At 43.5% G+C, this 23,293-nt stretch overlaps 1 protein-coding gene across 2 annotated transcripts; it reads left to right on the top strand.

Moving 5' to 3' along the window:
• Window positions 1–3,535: 3,535 nt before the first annotated feature.
• Window positions 3,536–16,826, top strand: NPEPL1 (aminopeptidase like 1). 2 transcript variants are annotated; one of them, XM_064674120.1, is made up of 12 exons: window positions 3,536–3,730; window positions 4,583–4,768; window positions 5,893–6,063; window positions 8,383–8,472; window positions 9,137–9,218; window positions 9,412–9,554; window positions 10,100–10,177; window positions 12,682–12,782; window positions 13,418–13,541; window positions 14,211–14,387; window positions 15,037–15,147; window positions 15,611–15,892. In XM_064674120.1, the coding sequence occupies exons 1-12, from the start codon at window positions 3,581–3,583 to the stop codon at window positions 15,704–15,706; spliced, it is 1,509 nt and encodes a 502-aa protein (XP_064530190.1). In that variant the 5' UTR covers window positions 3,536–3,580; the 3' UTR covers window positions 15,707–15,892. The 2 variants fall into 2 exon arrangements, with proteins under 2 accessions (XP_064530190.1, XP_064530189.1); XM_064674119.1 differs by lacking the exon at window positions 15,611–15,892 and adding an exon at window positions 15,926–16,826 and having other exon boundaries at window positions 3,538–3,730.
• The last annotated feature ends 6,467 nt before the right edge of the window (window positions 16,827–23,293 follow it).

Here is a 23,293-nt window from a genome sequence, read left to right as displayed (position 1 = left end):
CCAAAAAGAGAATCTCTCTGGCCTGCTGTAGTGGGTCTCTGATGTTTCAAACTTTACTTGGTGTATAAGCTCTTTATTTTACAGTGCATTTTGCCCATATGGGTTATGTTTTTTGTGCAGGAAGTGACTTCACTACAGTAGATATTACATCATTTTCCCTGGCAGAAGATTCTCTTTCAAATGTCTGCCTGGAAGAGGACGTGTTTATGGTCTCTAGCTGACCATGGGAGGTGTTGTGCAAGTGACATGTTCCAAGGCCTTCAGTGGAGAATTTGGGGGTTCTTTTCATTATTTTTTTCAGTGGAAAACTTTGCTGCGGGCCATACAACAGGAATTAGGGCAACATGTAAGTAATAGAATACTCCTGATTTAATTCAGGCCTGAAGTGGTGTGCAATTGTAGTGGCCTTGCCTTAATATTTTTAATATGGCTTTTTTATATTTTTTATTTTTTTCCCAAAGGGACTGTAACTTCCTTCATTTTCTGACAGATAAAAGTGCTCCCCGTACAGTTGCAGAGATGCTCTGCTCCAACCCCTGAATGCAGTTTCATAACACTATTGAAGTTGCATGTGTTGCCTGCCTGGAGTTTCTTTACTAAAGGAGGACTTGAGACGTGGCTTTAAACTGACCATTTTCAGGAACGGACCTGAAATCAAAGACTGCAAAGACATGAAAGCCTTGGCTTTTTGTGGGGCTTATGAAAAGCTTTGCACCACTCCTGTTACTGCTAGAGAAAGGGGATGTTGGACTACCAAAACTGCCAGTTCAAACTCTTCATTAAATTCACAAAGTAAATAGGTAAAAGGAGGACTGAGGCTTGTGGTTGGGTGTGCAGCTCCCCTGTTCTGGTGATAGATCTTTTCAATGATCGTGAGTAAAACTACTGTCTCCCTCGTGCTGTCTGCATCAGCTGGTGTGAAGCAGCATCTTGCTATAATTTAATATACTGTATTTGCAACTTTTTCTCTAACATGAGATTGTGTTATTTATTTCTGTCTTGACCGGTGCTTTTGACATTTTATCATGGCAAATGAATCCGAAGGAGTAATAAAACACTTCCAACCCAAGTGGGCAATTATTCATTTTTTTTAAAAAAATATAAACTGAAACATACTTTCATGATGTTAATGCATTTCTGTTCTTCATAATTAAATGAAAGTGGCAGTGACATGAAATATCTAAAAAAAAAAAAAATAACTTTTGTAGCACAATGTAAACTTGCATTGTCAAGAGTTATTTCCCATGTGTTATGGCCATGATATCCTAACTCCACTGAAGTAACTGGCTACCTATTTTCTATTCAAATTCTGTACAAGGAAATGCATTTTTAATATGTATCAAACAAGAGGTTAAACTCAGATGTCAACTGTCCTGTGTAACTTGAGCTGGAATTTATTGAAGCTGATTATATAGAGGAAGAAAACCCACACCAGGCTTCTAAATCATTGCAGGTGTGTAACTTATTCTGAGTCAGTCTCAATAACCATCAGCAGCTAAATCAAACCCTGATGCTGTGCTTTGTGGGACTCTCTCCATGTGGCCTCCTAAAGAAGGGGTGGTGTGTGTGCCTTTGGGCAGTGAGAGCCCAAAAATCCATGGCAGCAACTGCCTGCTCAGGTGTTCCAAGAGCAGGAGCTGCCTGAACTGCGCTTCTGTCCAGCCCTGTGTGTGTCCAGTCCTCTGGACCAGACAAAGCTGGTGCCCTCTCTCCTGCAGGTTGTGGCCTCCTCATAGTTGTTGGATTCTTCTCAGCTTGTATGGAAGCTCTGATTCCTTACAAAGGAACAGAGGAGCAGTGCTGGAGCATCTCCCAAGAATCTGTGGCTCCTCACCTGGAGGGAATGGCCTATAAAGCCATTGGCTTGTACAGAATTTCTCCATTAAAATGCATGTAAGCATGCAAAAAATGAGCTGCTACTTGTTAACAGAAATCAGTTGGAGTCATATGCAGGAAGGACAGCATTAAAAGCACTGTAATAGCAAATTTATTTCTACTGCAGGTTTTCTCTAGAAATTGAAAAGTAAAACAGAAGAATTGGTTTTTTGCTTGGTGATTTTTGGAATGTGCTAAAATTTGAATAACTGTAATTGGTGAGGTGTTTACTGAGATTGCCTGGATTGTATTGATTTAAGGTTTGCTTTTATGAACTACTTAAAAGTCTTAACTCCTTTGCTTAAATCTTTGGAAAGTTTGCTTTTGGTACAGCATTGCAAAATGTAAGTTCATGGATAGGTGGCAGTGAAACCAATTTTGTTGGGAAAAAAATATGTTTACTATAAAATAAACCCCAAACCCAACAGCCTTCTTGAATAAAAGCCATTAAAATAGGGAATTCATTATAATTTTGCATATTAATTATGATGGATTATGTAAGATGATGTTTTAGTGGCTTGATTCCACAAGTACTTGTAGAGGATCAATAATTGGAAGACAGGTCCTGGCTGCAGCTTCTGCCATGGCCCATGCAAATAGAAATGTTTGCAGCTGCTGCTGGTGGGACATTCACAGGGAATTTCTGTAGGTAGGATTGATTTCCTCAGTCTATTCCCTTCATGAGGACACTCCTCTGCTGTCCTTAACTGACAAAAGAAGGATTCTGGGCTAGGTGAGTGTTTCCTACTATTTTGCTTGCCTTTCAGACACTGGATTCGGGGAATGTGCTGTATTTGTACTCTGACAGTAGCAGGGACACTCAATGACTGGGAGTTTACTGCCTGGCAGAATCCTTGGAATGCCTCAATCCTGAATTGCTGTGTGTACTGTCATTCCTATCTCCCACACTGTCCCAATGTATCGGGATAACAGTGACCCCCTGAACAGTGCGTGTTCTGTGGCTCCGTAAAGACTCGTTAAAGTTGGAGCTTGTTTATTGAGTTACCGTCCTGTCTGTGAGGATGCACGACCGACCTCTGCAACAGATGTTCCTACAACTTTTATTCAGAGCAATTTTAAATGCATCAGGCAATAAAGTTTCCATAATGTCACTTCAGATGCCGAGTAAGACCTTGCTGTGTGGAAGTTTTTTTCCTGGAATTCAGCCTAGGTTTTGTTGGGTTTTGTCTTCTGTTTTGTTTGGGTGTTTGTTTTTTTTCCCTCTTTTTAGATGTATTTCTATTACATGCATCAGGTTTCTCTTTTCCTCCCTTTCTGTTACTCGGACCTTCCCGGCTTTCCTGGATGCAGATCAACGAGTATCAGGTTCCCCAGGGAAGTGGCCACGGCACCGAAGTTCAGGGAGCGCTTGGACAACGCTCTCAGGCACAGGGTGGGATTGTTGGGGTGGGATTGTTGGGGTGTCCGTGCAGGGCCAGCAGCTGGACGGGATGAACCCGATGGGTTCCTATGATAATTGCCTACTGACCAAGGAGGCGCTTGGCAAATATAAAAAAAAAAAAAAATAGAATAAAACCTGTATTACGTTTAAACCCAACCATTTCAGCGGACTCCAAGGCACGGTCCGTGCCCGCTGCCGTGCCCGCTGTCCCGGGGCCGTGTCCCGGCGCTCCCGTGACCCGGCGCGTCCCCGCCCCGCGGAGCCGGGCCCGGGCGGGGCGGAGCGGCCGGGCCGGGCAGGAAGATGGCGAACGTGCAGCTGCAGTTCCAGGCCAGCGCGGGCGAGGCGGACCCGCAGAGCCGCCCGCTGCTCGTGCTGGGGCAGCTGCACAACCTGCACCGCCTGCCCTGGGCGCAGCTGCGGGGGAAGCTGCAGCCGCGGGTCACCGAGGAGGTGAGGCCGCGCCGCGGGGGCCGCGTCCCCTCAGAGCCCTCAGAGCCCCGGCACCGCCCGCGGGCCCCGCGCCGCGTGTCCGCCCGGCCCCGGCGGCCGCGTGGGGCGGCGGCGGATCCCGGCCCGCGGCTGCTGCGGTGCCCACATTCCTGGGGACCCGGCCTGGAGCCCCGGGAATCCTCGGCGGGTCCGGCCCGAGCCTGTTGCTGCGCCCGGGGCAGCCGGTCCCGCATCCCCTGTGCCCACCGCGGCGGGGGAAGGCGCGTTGCCCCCTGCGAGGGGACACAGTTGGCGTTAAGAGCCCCCTCCCTCCCCAGCCACTGCGGATCTGTTTGTTGAGGTGGTGGTGATGGCTTGTGGTGAAATGATGAACGTTTGGCATTGCGGCTTTTAGGTCGCTGGGTTTTTTTATTTTGCAGGGCTCTCCCCAGTCTCTTAAGACAATATTTACCTTTATTGGGTTAGTTTGGTTTTAATTAAATTGCTATGTGAAACAGTAGTTCAGGGCTGGTAAATCAGTCCTTCTATTTATCGGTAGGAAAACTGTCTCAACTTGAAGCTCTGAAGCAGCCTTTGCACTAAATAGTGTGGTTTTAAATTGTGGTTCATATGGCTTAGAACAGATGCTTGTAATGGAAAGTACGTTTGTATTTTCTGGTTAATAAACAGGTTTGTCAAATTTCCTGTTTCTTTTCACTTCAGAGGGTTGTTGCACTTAAAAGTGCACGCACAGCTTCTTTGTTTCCAGCACCTGAAATCCTTGCCATTAAAAGAGTGCCTATAGTGGGAACGAGATGGAGAGAAAAGTCTGACACCGTTCCTTGTCTTTAAATTCTTCTTTTCCCCCCCCAGATATGGCAGTCTGCTCTGAGCACCCTGAACCCAAACCCCACGGACAGCTGCCCTCTCTACCTGAACTACGCCACGGTGGCCGCGCTGCCGTCCAGGGTGAGCCGGCACAACAGCCCGTCTGCGGCACAGTTCATCACCCGCCTGGTCAGAAACTGCCTGCCGGGAGGTGTCAACAGATGCATCGTTGTAAGTGGCTGTTAAAATGTCCCTGGTGAAATGTCTGGTTGAGTGTTTTCTCGACTTTCCCTGGATTTCAGCTGTCTCCAAGGAGACGGGAGGTGGACACGTTTTGTAATTACACTGACACAAGTGGTTTTGCACTGACACGTAAGCAAGACCTGACTGCAGTAGCCTGGGCATGCTCAAGCAGTTGGAGGGAATTAAGGTTGGATATGTATGGGACATCTTCAACTAGGAATGCCCATGCAAAGGCATTCCCTTTTTCCAAACTGGAATTTATGATGTTAGCACAATGCTTTGGGAGACTGATGTAGGGTGCATGCAGGATGCAATGGGTGTATCACATAACCGATGAAAGGTGCCTTGTTTGTGTTATTCAGTGAGTTTTAAAAGTCCTGATGCAAACTAATGCTCCAGTGTGAGTCCTTTGCAGGACAGGCTCTTAGACTGCTTTGGTCATCTTCTGTATGAGCCTGATGAATTGATTTGTTTCTATGGCTTCTCCAGATTATATCAGATCTGTAGGTTGTCAGAGGAGACTCAGGCAATCCGTGCCAGTAAAAAAATTTAATTATACTCTTCACTTGAAAAACTTATTTGCAAGAGTAATTACTCTACTTAATTTTTACCCTTGGTGTTAATTTGAAAATGTTTAGCTAAAACTGCTTTCCATTGGTAATTTCTGTAATGAACTTCAGAAAAATATTCTCCCTGTTAAAAAGCTTTCGGGTTAATATTAGCCACATTCTCATAAAATTTGTTTCATTTGTTCTGAGCACATATTGGTGGTTCCCATGCCTTTTTTTTTGTCTTGATCTGTTAGCTAACCTGTGTTAATTGCAGTAGTGTAATTAAAACAGTCCAGCTCCCTTATAAGGATGTACTAATTCCCACACAGTCCAACAGTGTAATTCATTTCCATATGGGAATGAACCAGTTCAGTGTGGGTCTGTTCATCCATGCAAAACATGACGAATGAGCACGTCTTGACTCAGAGATCGGTTATTTCCCACCCACCTCCGTTTTTTCCCTCTTCACCAATAATACCCCAGGTAACAGATCCTTTTAAATGCCATGTCCCCCATCCCCTGGTGTTGTCTGACGTGTTTCCCTGCTGGCTGGTGTTTCAGATGGTCTGTGAGAGGTCTGAAGTCTTCGCTTCTGCCTGTGCCTTGGCCAGGGCTTTCCCGCTGTTCACACACCGCTCCAGCGCGTCCAGACGCACGGAGAAGAAAACTGTCACAGTGGAGTTCTTCCTGGTTGGACAGAACAATGGACCAATAGAAGTGGCCACACTTAAAGTAAGATTTTTGTGGGTTTTTCTGTCATTTTTTCCCATTATTCCCTGAAATGTTTTTTTCCTTCCGTTTGTTGCGTGCACAAATACATCTGCCTCAAGCTACATATGGAACGGGTGTTGTATCTAAAATCATAAATTATCCTAGGTCAAAGTTCCTTGAAATGGATCCATTCACAGCACCTGTGAGGACAAATATTGAACTATTACTTGTAGCAATATTGAAATATTAGTGCAGCAAAGGCTGAAGATATTATTTGGAGTTTAGATTTCAGAGGTGGAAAACACCAAACAAATAGCACAAGGAAGTATGTATATCATAGATGCAAATAGTGTATTTTTAGCCTTTAATATTACATTGCCTTCCATGGCTGGGCTTGTCACTTTTTTTGTTCCTCTTCAAGATCCATAAACTTAAAAGCTATTCCAAGGTTTGCTGTTAAGCTGTTAGGGAGTTCCCTGTTCAGTGCTCCAGGTTCTGTGCTTCAGTACAGATGGATGCTGCCTTAGCTGATCAGTGAGGTTGTACAAATCCCGTAGAAGTTTAGACAGTGGATTTGACAAAGGATATGGTGTTGCTGCATGTGAAATTCACAGAATTGCAGCTTTAGGGTACTTTTTTTTCAGTATCTTTTCCTCTCTACTTGATCCTTACTCTGTGAACTGATTTGGCCCCAGCAAATGGTGCCAGACCATTTTTCAGGAAAGTGGCAGAGACAGGAATGCTATGAGTACAACTGTTGATCACACAATTTTTTCATGCCCCGAATCAGAAAAATCAGTTCACTGGTGTCAAAAATAGTTCCTTCAGATAGGTAGATTCCAAACCACTTGGGTTATTTTTAACTTGAAGCTGCAGTTATTTCTACCTCCCGTTCTTCCCTTGATCTCAATGCCAAAACTACGACTGGCTTCCTCCAAACTGAGTTTGCACCCCCTAAATTCAGCCAGCACCAGGGAGCTAATGTAGAACATGGAAGAGGCATGTAGTAGGATGTTTTTATCTAAACCTCTCCCTTGACACTTGTATTTTACGCCTGTTGCATTGTTCAGGAGATTTTATGGTGAGGACTAGCAGGGATTGTCATAGTTTTACAAGGCACTTATTAAAGGCTGCCATTATCCAGGTTCTCTGGAGTACCCTGGAAACACAAACACAGGCACAGCTCATTTCTGTAAGTCCTGCTGTTCCCCTGGGGCTTGGCCTTTGGGTCAGATCACCTCCATTTACCTGCATGGCCTTAAGGGGGAGTCACTCCAGACTAAGCTTGGCTCCAGAGGAGGTCCTTATCCCTTTAGGGAAAGTGAAGCAATCAAAAGTAATTGTAGGGAATCGGGCACCATTCCAAAGCAAGCCAAGGTTTATGAGTCTGCTGAGATACAAAACGTGTGGAGTCCTTAGGCTGGTCTGGCCAAGCCAAACTTCAAGTACCTCAGCACAAGTGACTGTCCAACACCTCAGATTCCTGTGAAACCCATCTTGACTTGCCCATCTGCTGTGTGTGGTCTTCAGTGTAGTGTGGCTCCTGCAGAGCTTGCACAGAGTTTCCTTCCCCCTAGTCTTACAGCTCCAAGTTGTTGATTCAGGGGGTTAAAAGTTGAAGCTTAGTGTCTTGTGTCCCCATTGTCCTTTTTTGCCAGAAAGAACCTTCTTGAAGGAAACAGCTTTGGCATGCTCACCATTGATCATTTTGATTCTGCCCACTCTTGCCCAGATAAGTTTTTACTCAGTCCAGGTGAAGGTCAGACCATTTTGCCACAGGGATGAGGAAACAGATACAGACATGTTTAACACAAATATAAAATATTCCACATTCCCCATGGGCCTGCCATATAGAATGTGTTGCTTTAGTAATCTCTATTACCCTCAGCCACTCTGCCTGCCATGTACAAACTCTGCAGTTTCCCATGTTGTAGATTACACAATCTCTGCAGGCTTCCAACCTGAGCAGCCCATAAGCTCATTGTGACTTCCTGAATTAGCTTCCTCTCATCTCTCTTTCCTCCACCTCACATTGCCTTCCTGGTATTCCTCTGATAGTGGAGAAGTCTACTAATTTTGCAATATCAGTTCACTGGGGGAAGGAACCCAGTGGCTTAGAAATTAGAGCACATGGAAAAGTTTGACTCATACAAGAAGTAATGGTTAGCTTGGTTAACATTATTTAATACTCTGCAGTGCCTTTGGTGCTTGCAGTTAAGCATTAATGTGCTCCAGAGGAACCACACATCTGGTGTTGGCTGCACAGGGCTAAATGCAAAGCTGTGCCAAAACCCAGCCAAGCCAAGGCCCCTTCTCAGGTGTCCTCCCTTCTTTCTGTAGTGCCTGGCAAGTGCTACAGAGGGAGTCAGGCTGGCTGCTCGGATCGTGGACACCCCGTGCAATGAGATGAACACAGATAACTTCCTGGAGGTGGGTAATGCACCTGATGAGTAAGAGTTACTAATTGTAAGTCTAGACTACAGTAATCTAAACCTACTGTAGCTGTCTCCTAGCAAAACCTGTATGTCAGCAGTGGGAAGCACATCAAACCAGAGATGCTGAGGCTGTTTCTTTGGCCTTTAACATTTTGTAGAACTTTGCAAAGTTGGAAGGAGGCAGAGTGTACAGCTTGGACAGTACACTGGGAGGCAGAAGACAGGAGTTCTTGCTTTGGTTATACACTGGCTTCTTGTCTTAAGCCTGATGGTGATAAGAGTTTCTGAAATTATGGGACAGTTGACATATTTCCAAATGAGCTTTATCATAAGGATCCATAAAGCTGTTGAGAATGAAATTATTCCTGTCCTATTGCATCATGATCCAACAGAGTGAGCAGTTGGCCTTTACCTCTGAAGATTTCTTTTACTGGCAGAGCTTAAAGGTCAAATTTGTATTTCATGCCATAGTAAGGCAAGGATGTCTCAGTGGAATTAGGCCACTGGAAAACCTACACCACTCCCAAAATTGTGAATGTTTGTATGTGTATGCATGCAAAAATCACACAAACCCTTTAATTGGGTACCCATACTTGTGGAAAGGCACAAATGTGTCCTGATGACTGACTGACAATGTCCTTTCTCTTTCAATGATTAAGGAAATCAAAAAAGTTGGCAAGGATCTCGGGATTACTCCTACCATTATCCGAGATGAGGAGCTGAAAGAGAGAGGCTTTGGAGGTATATCTTGTTGAATATTCCACTTTTTTCCTAGCATTTAATTGGAATGTTTTGCCATCTCCATTGTAATATTTTATTTGTGCATTTTTAAACAGTTTTTTTTTTAATATTCCAGGATGTTTTACAGAAAATAGCCACAGGTGCTCCCCACAGTCTTTCTTCCCCACCAATGGTTTAATTCTCTGTTTTCCAGGTATCTATGGAGTTGGCAAGGCAGCTCTGCATCCTCCAGCCCTGGCAGTTCTCAGTCACACTCCCGATGGTGCAACACAGACCATTGCTTGGGTGGGCAAAGGTATTGTGTATGACACTGGAGGACTCAGCATTAAGGGAAAGGTACAGAAACACTTGTTCTGCTGCTGCCTTTACTTTTCTGATGAAAATAATTCAGTTAATGTCTGTAGGAAACCAAAGGACATTTTTTTGAGTAAAGGCTTGATCTACTCTCATGCATATGGACACAAACTATTAGGGGTGAAGACCAAATGGGATTCAAGGAACACTTTACAGAGCAATTAAATAGCAACCTGATATTTTACCCTTTAAATGTTGCCCACTGCTAGGAGAAAGCTAGAAACAAAGATGTTTAATTTCTGATTTCAGAGATTAAACCAAAACCCACTGGAGTTAGCCTCAGTGTGAAACTTGTAAACAACCCTTTTAATTTTACTTTTCTAACAAATTAGCACCAAAGGTTTAGTATTTTTCAGTTCTAAGGCCAGATCCACCAGTAAATAGATGCACATGTTCCTTGTTTCTGCTGCAGCTGAGCACTGTCAAAGCCAGAGTCACAGAAGCATCAGAAACACTAGTTCTAGCAGGCATTACTGTGAAATTCTCTTTTAAAGAGAAAAAAATATTCTATGGTTCTGTTTAAACAGACTACTATGCCTGGAATGAAACGAGACTGTGGTGGAGCAGCTGCTATTTTGGGTGCCTTCAAAGCCACTGTAAAGCAAGTAAGTAAAATGTGTTAATTGATATCATGTATCCCAGCATTGCCAAGGAGCAGTCTGGCTTTTGGATGTATTCCCAGATATGGAGGCCGGTCTAATCCTGAAGGTCTGACCTGACACTGCTGTGAGTGAGCTGGAGCCACCCTGCTCTCTGCTATTTCAGGAGAATATTTCACATCTTTACTGGGATCTTGAGAATTGTGAGAAATTCCTTGAGTGCTGATTTTTTTTTTTTTTCAAAAGTCTCTCTTGAATTTCAGAGTTGGTTCTGTGGACTAAGTGGTTTCTAGTTCCTTGAATCAGATCTTTACTTGAGTTATCCAGTGCTGATTTTGTTTAAGCTGTGGGATTTGGGGCAGCTGTCGTCACCTTAGCAAAGAAGGGGATGAGCAACTCTGGGATATGAAGTCTTTCTATGTTCCAAATCCTGTGCCAGGTCTAATATTAACCTACTGGGGAAATGGCAGCTCTAGTCTCACCAGGAGCTGCTTGTTGGTTTGCTTCTGTGGTCAGAAAGTACTGGGGGAGCTGAGAAGAAGCCAGGTATTGAAATATGAAGAATTTAAAAAATGCATATTGCACTTTAACAGTATGAGCTGGGGAAAAGTGGCTGCTGCCAATAAAACTCTGCCCTCTCCACAAATCCAATGACTGAGTCTTGCTGACAGAGCAGCTCTTGCCTCCAAGGAGTATCCAAAGTTCAAAGAATATTTACTGCTGCAGATTAATGCATAGATCTGATGGAAGCTTCATCCAGGGGCTGATCACTGCCAAATTCCCATTTCCCAATAGTTTAGCTCTGTGCCTTGGCCCTGGCAGCGTGTTTGATATGGAAAGATTGTAAACTTCGCAGTTATCTGCAGAGAATTAAAATTGAAACCAGATGTGTGAGCTGCATCTTAGGCAGAACGACTACCTTGCCATAATTAAGTCCTTCAGAAAGTTAAATTACAGGTTTGCAAGGGACATGAGCTGGAACTTACACAGGGCTTTGGGAGAGTCTGGGAAAGCCATGGATGTTGTTCTTTCAGTGATTCAGTCCTTGTTTCCAGAGCAGTTTTGTGTGTGATTATCTGCACTGAGAGAAGTCCATTCACAATCACAGCAGATGTGAATGCAGGTGATCTGTCATATATACAATTCCTGTAACAGTGAATAAACTGGCACTGATAGGTTTGGGCCAACTGAGCCTGGAGAATCTGTGCCTTTATGTGTAAAAACAAAAGAATGAGCTCAGTGCTTAATTTTACAACCTCATGTAAGAAGACCTGTTAATGTCATCCCTGCAGAAAACATGTTCAGATAGGCAGTGGGAAGAATTTGTTCTTGTTACTGTTTCAAAACTGGTTTTTTTAAATGATTTTAAGGATGAAAGCTGGAAGAGGTTTAAATGAGCTATGCTTTGTCACAGAGACTGAACTGGGAAATGGGTTTTGGATAGAAAGCTCAGTGGGAAGAGGGGCAGAGGTTATTATCTATCCTCAGAAAATACCTGCCTGCATGCTGCTCAGCAGTTTCACAATGTGGTTTTAAAAGGCTTTGGATAGCAAAATTCAGCAAGTGATTTTTTTTTTCCTAGAAACATGCATTTCATCTATTGCGAGCTTTCTAACACAATGGAGAAGAGAAAAACACTCAAATTTTTGAATTCTTTCTTGATCCTGCATGTTAACACAGTGAATGCTGCTTTTGGAGAGCTACAGGCAGAATGAGATTCAGGAAAGGGCAACTGATACTGGAAGCAGATTTTCACGTCTCTCTAGGAGGAGGAAAATTCAGTGCAGTCCAGTGAGATACTGTGAACAGAGTGGGGGGTTGCAGCACAGACCATTTTGGAAGAGCAGAGGGTCATGGATGGAAGGTTGTCTCACCAGCAATGCTGTTTGCCCATTTAACTGGATGAGAAGCTGCAAAGTTACCTTCTGGCTTCCAGATGCTGCCCGTTATTTTGAAAGGCTTTGATTGATGCATTTGCCCTTTAGACTTCAGAACATGAGCTGGTTCAGGAAGCCCAGATTTCTTCAGCCAGGGACTTCTAGCAAGAGATTAACAGTGAAACTGGCCCTGGTTTCCCTCAGGATCTAATGTTATTAGGACTAACTATCCCAGTTGAGGAGGAACTGTGTTTTTGTTTGTTAAAGTCTGCTGTCTCCCTGTCTGTTCCAGGATCCCTCCACACAATACAACTACTGCATAAATAACAAAATCATCATAGATTTTAAAATATCATCCATAATTGATTTTAAACCAAAGCAAACCAGTATGAGATATACCAGAAGGCTGTAGGCTAAGGGGAAAATAAACAGGTTGAAGATGCTGTGTGCCTCCCAGCAGGAATGATACATGAAAAAAACCTGACAAACACCCACTTCACCCTCCAAGAAACACAGATTTCCCATGAAATTAGTGGCATTATTGTCAAGAAGTCATAATCCCTCACTGATTTCAGTCCAAATAAATTAGCTTGATGTGACTCAAAAGCCATTTCTCTCCCGTGGTTTTTACAGGGTTTTAAAGACAATCTTCATGCTGTTTTTTGTCTGGCCGAGAACGCAGTCGGACCACGGGCAACAAGACCTGATGACATTCATGTTCTTTACTCTGGAAAGTAAGATTGTGTTTGTCCTTTTCCCAGAAACTGAGAGCAAACATGATTTTTGGTTCTGTTTACCTGAGAGCCATGTAAATGGTGAACCTGCCCCTAATCAGTTTCCCTAAATATTGATGATAGTGTTTCAGGCAGCCATAGCAGTGAGTTTTAAGTGTGCTTAGAGTTTTCTGTTGAGTGTGTAAATACATAGCAAAGTACATATATATAATATGAGCTGATTCCTTAGGTCACTCAAATTTAGGTGTTTTTTTTTTTTAGTACAGCCAGTGTTCTGTATCCATCTGTAGTCCCTGTTGTCTCAGTCACAGAGGTTACCATTGATCAGAATCTCTTTGAAGCAGGGTATGTGACCTCTGTGGCAGTAATTTGTAGAATCCCAGCTCAACATGCTGAGCATCACACAGGCCCAACAAGTAGACCCTGCCATGAGTACAGTGCTGTCATATCCCTTTTCCATGTGTGCTCTGGATGCTTGGAGCTGGGGAATAAGCAGCTGTACAGACTGTCAGGGTCAAATAAGAAAGCACATTGTGTTTGACTCTGCTCTCCTCCAGTGTTCTAGTCCAGGCAGGTGAGTCTTAACTCCCAGCCTGAAGCACTCTTGTCTTAAATGCCCTCTCTCTTGCTCCTAGAACTGTGGAAATCAATAACACTGATGCAGAAGGCAGACTGATACTGGCTGATGGAGTAGCTTATGCATGCAAAGATCTTGGAGCTGACATCATCCTGGACATGGCCACTCTTACTGGAGCTCAGGTACTGCCCCGGAATGGCTGGTGAGCAGGGAGCAGTTATTCTTGTGGTGTAATTTTCTAGAGAATGAACTGGTGTTCATATCAGGAGGAGAAACGGTGGCAAATTTTAGAAGCAAGAATGTTGCATATAGTGGTGTAAACATCAATCCTTTGAACTGAATCCTTTCCCATCGTTGTCCTACTGGAAAAGTGGTTTGTTGGTGGCTCCTGGGTTTCGTGTGTTTGGAGGGAAGCAACCTTTCCAATGAATCAGGGTGTTACATTCAGGCTGTGATGGACACACATTGCTGGGGTATCCTCTTTGTGTGCATTTTAGATTTTTTATTTATAATTTGTTTCTTATTTAATTCTAAGGATGAATAATTCCAAAGTGATAGAGTTTGCTTACTCAGTAATTACAAATAAATATGGTTTTGGGACAGTGATTTGAATAGGACATACAAATGAAGACTTTCACCACAGAATGGATTCTCAGAAAATTTAAAAGATTCAGCAGGAGCTACAATGTCTTTGTAGCATTAATTTATTGTGGAGTAGTTCTGAGCCATTTTTTCTTGGTAGTTTTGTTAGATGGAAAGCAGTTCTTGATGGTGAGGGAGAATAGTACAGAATTATCCTGCCCAGCACAGTTAAGGTGACTTCCTCCTGATTTTGTCTCTTGTCTCACTAGGGAATTGCTACAGGAAAGTACCATGCTGCTGTCCTTACCAATAATGAAGAGTGGGAAAAGGCTTGTGTTAAAGCTGGCAGGAACTGTGGAGACTTGGTCCATCCTCTGGTGTATTGCCCTGAGCTGCACTTCAGTGAATTTACCTCTGCTGTAGCTGATATGAAGAACTCTGTGGCAGTAAGAATGATTTTTTTTTTCTTTTAAATTTCTTTATTACCTAAAAATGTGTGTTTTCTGGGCAGTGTGCTGGCCTGCTGGTAGCTGGCTGGAAGCTCTTCCTGGGGGTTCTAATCTTTCAGAAGTGGCCGTATTGTTCTGAACTTCAGGGCCTTTTCCCTGGGGCTTTGCAGTTTGTATGTGGCTGCAGTGACATTCAGTGTCAGTTTTAAATGGGGTGGTCAGCTGCAAAGGTGTCTTTGTGCTGCTTGCCTGTTAAACATGGCCCTAAATGAATCCATTCCTGGATGGAGACTGTGTAGGAAGTTAAGACGGGTATTCCTCAGATCATGCATAACCAGCAGAGGCTGTAACTGGAAACTGAGGACAGAGACCTCAGGAATTGCTGCAGCTGCTTTTGCTGCATTTGAGAGTCACAATGTGCAGTTAAGTTCCAGCAACACTACAAGAAGGAGCGTGGGCAGAGCAGGAATTGAGCAGGGACTGCTACCAGGGACAGATTCAAAGGATTTACAGCATAGATGGTTTGGTTTAGGGCCATTGATTAAGCTTTGAACAAGATTTGCATAACTGCCTTTTTTGTAGGCAGAATAAACCATTGCCATTTCCTTTTCTTACAAGACCAACTGTATGTTTACTGTTCCTGCAGGACAGAGACAATACTCCAAGCTCCTGTGCCGGGCTCTTCATTGCTTCCCACATCGGCTTCGACTGGCCTGGGGTCTGGGTCCATATAGACATTGCTGCGCCCGTGCACGCAGTGAGTATGTTCTTGTGGTGGGTAAAGACACCTGCAGGGGCTCTGAGTTGTGTCCATCCAGTTCAGAGGGACAGAAACAGGAGGAGAAGAGTTCTTGGGAAAAGCTGACTCGTCGTCTCTGTTGCGAATTTCTTTGGTTTGGTAGTTTCATGTTTGTATTTTTCATTTCGGTTCTAAAAATATTCTAACAGACACTTTAATCAGCAACATCTTTATCATTGTAGGCTTTGACAACTTGCCTGCTTTCTGTTCATGGCAGTAATCCCAGCCTTCCATTTTCACCCATGTTGTTTTAAGATGATTGACCAGAGTTGATCATCCTGCCTGCTGACCTGCAGCAGAGAAAACATGTTCCCTCTTGGGGGTTTCCCCTCCTCCCTTTGATGGAACTTGTGAATATTATTTTTTTTTTCTAAAAACCAAGCCAATTTACTCCCCCTGCCTCTTTTTTTTTTAAACTCAGTTTATTCAGCTTCAGCTCCAAATCCATGCTCAGGCTGGGTGGAAGATTCCCTGCCCTGAACAATGCTGGTGTAAATCCAGGCTCGAGTCAGTGTGAGCTCTGTTCTCATGTGAATCAGCCGATGTGTTGGGTTAATCCAGCCAGGACAGATTCCAGTAGCAGTGAGGATACAGCAGCACAAGGCCTGCCAGGGACCCTGAGTGTTGGCTGTGGCTCTTCACCATCATTCCTCTGACTGAGTGAGGGGGTAAATTAAAACTAAATTTGGTTCATACAATCCAAGGTGCGAACTGTGTGGTTCTGGTTCTGTTCTAGGGTGAACGAGCTACTGGCTATGGCGTGGCTTTGTTGCTGTCCCTGTTTGGAGGGGCATCTGAAGACCCTTTGCTAAACTTGGTGTCTCCTCTTGGGTGCAATGGAGACTCTCCCACTGAAGACATGGAGAGGGATTCCAAGAGACGGCGCCTGGTTTAACGCGCCCCAGCCCCGAGGGATGGGGGTGTGGGTTACCTCACTTTGCACTGATTCATTCTCAAGCAATGAAAATGTCACACATCAGAAATTGCCATTTTTTTTTTTTTACTATCATGATAAGATTTATTATTTGTTTCTGATAAGAACAGCCTGATGTATTGTTTTTTTTTTTTAAATTATTGGTGCACACAGTTGCTGAACAATATCAGTGGTGCAGAGTCCAGGCTCAACTAACTGTATCAGGAAGAGGGCATGTCCTCCTCTGAGCTCCTCACCAAACCTAACTAAGTGCATTAATGCATGAGAAGCTCTCTCTAGTCTGAAGAAGCAACTGCAGCTATTGCTTACAAAGCCTTCTGAATTACTTATTATATGTGAGGTTTTATCAGACGTCTCTGCAGGCCCCTCTACATCTCAGAACACGGGACAAAGTAAAAAAACTCTGTAGACTTGGCTTATTCAGAGACATTTTAGCTTAGGAAAAGGAGATGTAATGAGAAAAGGCCTATAGTTTTAATAAGGTGCTGTTTCCGCATGTTTAATGTTTTTCTGACCAGTGAAATCAGCAAGAGGGGTTCAGAACATATCTCTGTGTAGTTGTTTCACATACAAATTACAGAATGTATTCACGTTAAATGAGGAAAACAATAGAGGGACTGTGATTGAGTAAAATCGGTTTACAAAGTGGTGGCTTCCTGCCACTTCATAAATTTATTATTATTAAAGAAGCTTACATATCCCATGTGGTGTTTGGTGGTGTTATTTACATTTCTGAGAACACTGAGTGCTCCGAGAGTTCGTGCACTCCGTCATTCCTCCGTCCACATTCCTCTTCCCAGCACTCACATCCCAAACCAGGCCTGAGAGAGGAACAGCTTCCACTGAGCAGCTGGGGGCAGTTCTGGAGAACTCACTGATTCGCTGCATTTGTTGGATTCAGCAGCAGCTGGGGATGCACAGTGTGAGTGTCTGTGCAGGCCAGTCACAGTTGCTCACAGGCACTGGTTTGGCTGGGACACCTCGGGAAGTGACTTGTCCCAGTTTGTGTCACGTCAGCGCTGGGAACGGAGCGACCGAGTCCCTGTCCCGTGGTTCCAGCATCAGCCTTTGGGAACATTCCTTGGCTCCCCACCAGTGTCAATGGGGAAAAATCCCCCCCAGCACACAGTTGGCTGCTTTGCAGGTGAAGTCAAGCTGGGCTGGGCTGGATTGTACCTTTCCTTGTGTCAGAGGGGATCTCTGGAGAACTGGTGTTGGTTTTACTGGAGTTCCTGCAGTGGGATACACATCTGGCTTAGGAATTGGTCTTCCTGATTAAAGACTTCATGGAAAGCTTGATGCAGAAGGGAGAAGAAACAGGTTTCGTTCTATTCTGGCCCTATTTGATTCTTAGACAGAATGTAACTTTAAAAACTAAATGAAACAAATCCATCAGAACTTCATTACTTCCTGTATTTGTTTCTCCCTTGCTGTTCTGGTTCCCTGGTCCACTTGAGCATAGTTTTAAGAGATTTGTATCTAAATGAGTTCTGCCTTTGGTTATTCTGGACACTTGGGATAAAGCATATCCCACCAAAAACTGTGCTCTGAAATCAAGTCTTCAATGCCCGTCCTGTAGGAACACTCTTCAAATAAATCAATTCTAATTTTGAAATGTAGTGTTTTGCTAGATTTTTACATAAAAAGTAACTTTGGCTTTGTGGCACGAGGCTAAATCCTAATGTTATTCATGGAATGATAGCAGAGAAGTTCAATTTAGATGGCTGATAATCATATTCTTCCATTTTACTGTGTCTCAAGGCATATAATTCTACTGGATTTAATTTGGAAGGCACTTAATAGAAGCCATTTTTAAACAGAAATACCTCATAATGAGGAAATCTATTATGAAATACCTGAAAAGCAAATGGGGTAATTTTCTGGGAAATCAAAAACTGAAAACCAGCTTAAGTTTGCTTAAGCAGAGTAAAATAAATAATTCAACACCCAGTAATAGAAAAGTTTGATCCTTTCTCTGTTTCAGAGATACAAAATAAAAGTCAAATATCTTTTTTTTTTTTTCAAATCTATAATAAAATTTCCTGCTGTTCCTGATGTACATTATTATCTCTTTCTGTTTTGATGAAAGGTCTATTCTCTAGAGCACAAGCTTTGGACCTACACAAGACAGTGATTTGTGAGCTGTCTTTACCAATTAAATGATTCTCTCTGTTTTGTGTTTCACAGGGCTTGCACTGGGATCATTCCCATTAAGTTCACAGTGTCTCTTGACCCCTAAAGAGTAGAATTTTAATTCCTTCAAGACCCACTTCCACCACTTGGATTTACTTACCTAGTTCCAGGTGCTGGACAATTTTGCCCTGAAGCATCTTGGTGTGAGACCTGGAAGCAATTTACGAAAAGGGAGATCCCAAAACTGCCTTAGAAGTAGCAAAGATGTAGAAATTCATATGTGGGATAGTTACCAAAATAAGAAATAAGCTCATGTCGAGCAGCAGAGCTGGAATTTGGTCTCTGCAGCTGCCACCCACTGCTAGTCCCTCCGTGGCCAGAGGTGAGCAGGGTGCTGAAGACATCCATGTCTTTACTAGCTGTGTTCCACCAGCACTGACACAAACAGCTCCACAGGCCCTTCCATGTGACAGGGCAGCAGTTATTTACAGGAAACTGTTCCAGACACCAGAGGTTGACCTCTGGATTTAGGTGACTGCACTTGAAGTGTATTCTGGCACCACTTAAGCAACTTAAAATAGAAACACTCCTACTCTGGGCAGGGTGCACCTGCAGATGTTTGTAAACTGGTGAGCCTTGGGTCCTCCACTCTGTGGAGAGCCCTGGACCAACCCTTCCAAAGCAGAACAGGGCTCAGGGAGCTGCCAGAGGTCAACTTGGTGTTGAAATAAAGAACTGAAACTTGGGGACTCCCAAACTCCAGGTTCCCAGATGTCCTCCCACTCCTCAGGTGCCTTCTGAGCAACCACAGGAGGTTCAGCAGGGTCACAGAGCAGCACAAGAGCCAGGGAGTGCCTCTCTAGGTTGTTTTGTAGGTCTTAGAGCTTAAATCACTGCAGCTGTGGGCCCAGCACTTATAAGAGGAGGTTGATGATTAATCACAAGTGGATACACTCCTTCAGGTCTTATTTCCTCCTTGGAGCTGCTGTTACCTGAGGATGATCCTGTGGAAGCTGACAAGGCAGCAGGTGAGTGAGGAAGTGCCTCTGCCACGGCCAGCAAGCTCTGGGGGCTGATGGTTTGGGCAGCAGTTTGTGTGAACTTCGTGGCAGACTTGGGGGGGAGGACAAGGGTGATCTGCTGGTTTGCTTGTTAAAGTGGAGTTGGTGCTCAGTCAGGCAAAAACCTGCCTGTGATGTTTTCTTCACTGCAGGAAAGGCCTTTTCTGCTATTAAGGTTGTGTTAGTCCAGACCCATTTGGGTTCCCTCTGGGTGTGCTGGACTTTACCTGCAGCCTCTGGTTTGAATCTGCAGGGTAGCTGAGCCATGCTGGGTGTGGAGGGATCATAGACACCTCCTGCTGTGTCTGGGAACAGTGTGAGAGCAGGAGGCAGGAAATCCCGTCCTGTTTGTCATGTGGACAATTTGGACAAAGTAGTTCCTTGGAAAATAGTCTTTTGGACATCAAGACAAGCACCTATATTCCAAGACTGTTCTAGGTGAGACAGAGTACCTTTTATCTTCTAACACCTATGCACAAAGCTCCTATTTGTCATGTTTGCTACAGCAGGATTAGGGACCTGCTGGAAAGGCATCCATATAGGAAAAGGGTCCTTTTGTACTTCCACTGCACCGCCCCAGAAGCTGCACAAAGTCACACCAGACAATGAAGTTGATATTTCTCCCTTTGCATGTGTAAGGGATGGAATTAGTACATGTCAGTCCTTAGTTCCCATTGTGGTTTGTGTCTTGGAAATTCTGTTGCCTTGATACGTGATGACTTCTGGGCTCTGGATGGACAAGTAATAGTTTTCCAAAACTGCAGTGCGGGGATTTTTATTTTTCTCTTTCATGTTCTCTCTCAAACACTTCTCTTGCACAAAACCCACAGAGAGAGTTCCAGGCAGTGTCCACCCATATGAAACCAGACATTTTTTCCATAATCTTTTTATAGATTTGATAATATTTAACTCGGCATGTATTAAAAATGTATGGAGTACATAAAATTCATTATAAATGTCACCAAACAGGCCAATGGCTTTTTAATATCGCTGCCACAAGACTGCATTTTAACCTATTTCCTGTCTGGATCCATTCCAGAGGCAATTCCAGGAGGGGAATATAGTTAGTCTATATTTACTTAGTATGTTTAACTTTCAGTTAGTGTCTTTGGCTGATCCCGTGGCCGTGCTATTTTGGGATGATTTATACAATATTTACATTAAATTCTGCTAATATTTCCTTGCCTCTTGAAGTCGGATTACACTATTTACATCTCAAAGGCCCAAGCTGGAGGAATAAGCAGCTGTTCCAGGCACCAGAGAGAATTTAGCGTAGGGGAGGCTGCCAGAAAGGAGACCATGTGTCTGAAATACTCATGGAGGAATTATTTAGAATTGGACCAGTCCTCCATGAAGGAAGGGGGAATCATGGAAGGGTTTGGGTTGGAAGGGACCTTAAAGACCATCTAGTTCCAAACCTCCTGCCATGGGCAGGGACACCTTCCACTATCCCAGGTTACTCCAAGCCCTGTCCAACCTGGACTTGGACACTTCCAGGGATGGGGCAGCCACAGCTTCTCTTGGCAGCCTGTGCCAGGGCCCCATCACCCTCCCAGGGAAGGATTGCTTCCCAATATCTAATCTAAATCTGTCCTTTTTCAACTTAAAGCCATTCCCCCTTGTCCCGTCATTTCAGCCCCTTTTCCAAAGTCCCTCTCCAGCTGTTTTGGAGCCCCTTTAGGCACTGGAAGGGGCTCTAAAATCTCCCTGGATCCTTCTGTTCTCCAGGTGAACACCCCCAGCTCTCTCAGCTTGTCTTCAGAGGAGAGAAGCTCCAGCCCTCTGAGCATCTTTATGGCTTCCTCTGGACTTGCTCCAACTGATCCATGTCTGTAGATCAGAGGCAATTCCCATCTCCAGTGGTAGGGCAGAGCAGTTGGCTAAAGGGAATAAAGTGTCTCCTTTACTCAGGGCCTCTGTGTGGTGTGGCAGGAGAAGCAGGGCAATGGTACTTTGGTGTGTGACTGTGCCTTTTACAAAGCTGAGACACACCTTCAAAACAGAGTTTGGATGCTGAGGTTGTATTTCCCAAAGCAAAAAAGTAAACTTTGGATTTGTAAAAAAAGGTGAGACAAAATACATTCAACATCACTTAATTTAATTGCAAACATGCATCACAATTGTGGGGAAAAAAAATTCCTCTCCACATGAATGGAATTTTACCTTCAGGATTGACCTGTGCAGTAACAAAGCAGCAACTGGATGAGATCAAAGTGCACAGAGCCAGCCACCATCAACCCCAACAGTATCTGGCAGAACAAATGGTTCTTCTGCATTGATGGCACAATGTAATTTAGTGGTCCAGGGAAAAAATCCAAACTGTGATAATACTTGACAGCTACTGTTATCTAGAGGTGTGGGTAAAGAAACCAAATTAGCTGGAATTTTGAGCTATAATTATTCTCAGAGGAATCTGCAGACTTTTTAAGTATAGGGGATGGTTCCAACAGACATTCTTAATGGTTTGAAGCTCTGGAAGCAAATCTTGCTCTGAAAGCCAGTGAAACTTTAGGATGAATAAATATTTTTTCTTTTTACTCAATTTAATTCTCATTTTCAAGTCAATGAATTGTCTACAGTCCATGAACAAAACATTTGAAGTCTCGTGTCCTTGCTAATCCACCCTAACATTGATCCTGAAGGACATTCATTGCACTTTAAAAATGTCTTGTTTGCAAAGTTACTCACTTCAATACTAAGAAAAATTTCACAGTAGTAAGAAAAACATACCTGTGGATAAATAATAGCTGTCATCCAGAAGGATTTTGTTGGCCTTGGAAAAGATAAAATGACACAGGAAAAAAAAAATGAATAATGGGCAGAGCCAAATTGGGAATTGAAGCAGAAATCCTGCGATTCAGAATGATCAGGAAATAGAAAGTCTTTCTGACTTGGACACAACAAAGCAAAGCACAAAGCAGACAGATAAAACCTCTCTGACTCCTGCAGTTCATGGTCATGAAATAGCCTGAACCACAGGGGTGGGAGGAAGAAAAAAAACCAGTTCAAATGAATCATTTCTGTTTTCTAGGAAAAGGGGTGTGAGATTGTTAAACAGCATTTTTAACCCAGAGAAATAAATAAATCAGACCAGGGGGTGGGAGAATGGAACCTTTTAACAACTGCTTGTGAACTGATAGGGAAGGGTCGTGATCTGCCACTAATGAACAATTCTCCAGGTTAGAAAACTGAGCAGGTGAGGGATCCACGTCTGGCATCTCACCTTTGATGCTGTCTTCAGCTCCCATCTTTTCTGCTGCTTCAGCTCCACTTAATTCTTCAGCATTGTGGCCCAAATGTGTTTTGAACAGCCTGAAAATATCAGAAAAAAAAATTAATAGATTATGATAATTTTAGGTAGAGGTAACAGGAGGTTCTTGCCCAGTGGCAAATATCCCACCTGTGCTTTCCTGTGTGCTCTGAGTCCTCCTCCCATTCATGCTCAGCCTGAGAGGTGGTAACCACCAGCTCAAATCACTAAAACAGTCTGAAAATCAGTGGAGTTCAGAGTTTTGTGGGTGATTTAGAAGGACAATCCTCAAAATCCAAAGGAATTGTGCCTGTAAATACTGTGTGTGCTGCTGGACATCTCAGTGCATGTTTAACATTGTAGTGCCAGTTAACCATAGCATAATGGAACACCAGTTAATGTTTTTATTCTCTTTATTAATATCTTAAATGTAGTGTTCATATAGTTTAAGGCAGTTGTTGAAAACAAAATTAAGGCAATAACTTCTCTAAATTAGGTGTGCACTTTTTCTGAATTCAATGTCTTACAAACACTGTCTTTGTGACAACTCAGTGGCATAAATCTGTAACTTCAGTGTTATAGAAATGACCAGAAAATTCAGATTTGATTTAGAAATTACTTAAAAAATGAGAAACATTAAATTCTTTTAGTCTTTTTGTTCAACTAGTCAGATACTTTTATTCTGCTGTATTTTACAACATTTTTTTTTTCCTTTTAAACCAGCCC

Source organism: Pseudopipra pipra, chromosome 17 (genome assembly GCF_036250125.1).
Source record: "Pseudopipra pipra isolate bDixPip1 chromosome 17, bDixPip1.hap1, whole genome shotgun sequence".
Lineage (NCBI taxonomy): Eukaryota > Metazoa > Chordata > Aves > Passeriformes > Pipridae > Pseudopipra > Pseudopipra pipra.
The sequence above is the reverse complement of the archived record's forward strand: the minus strand, read 5'-3'. Positions and strand labels throughout refer to the sequence as shown.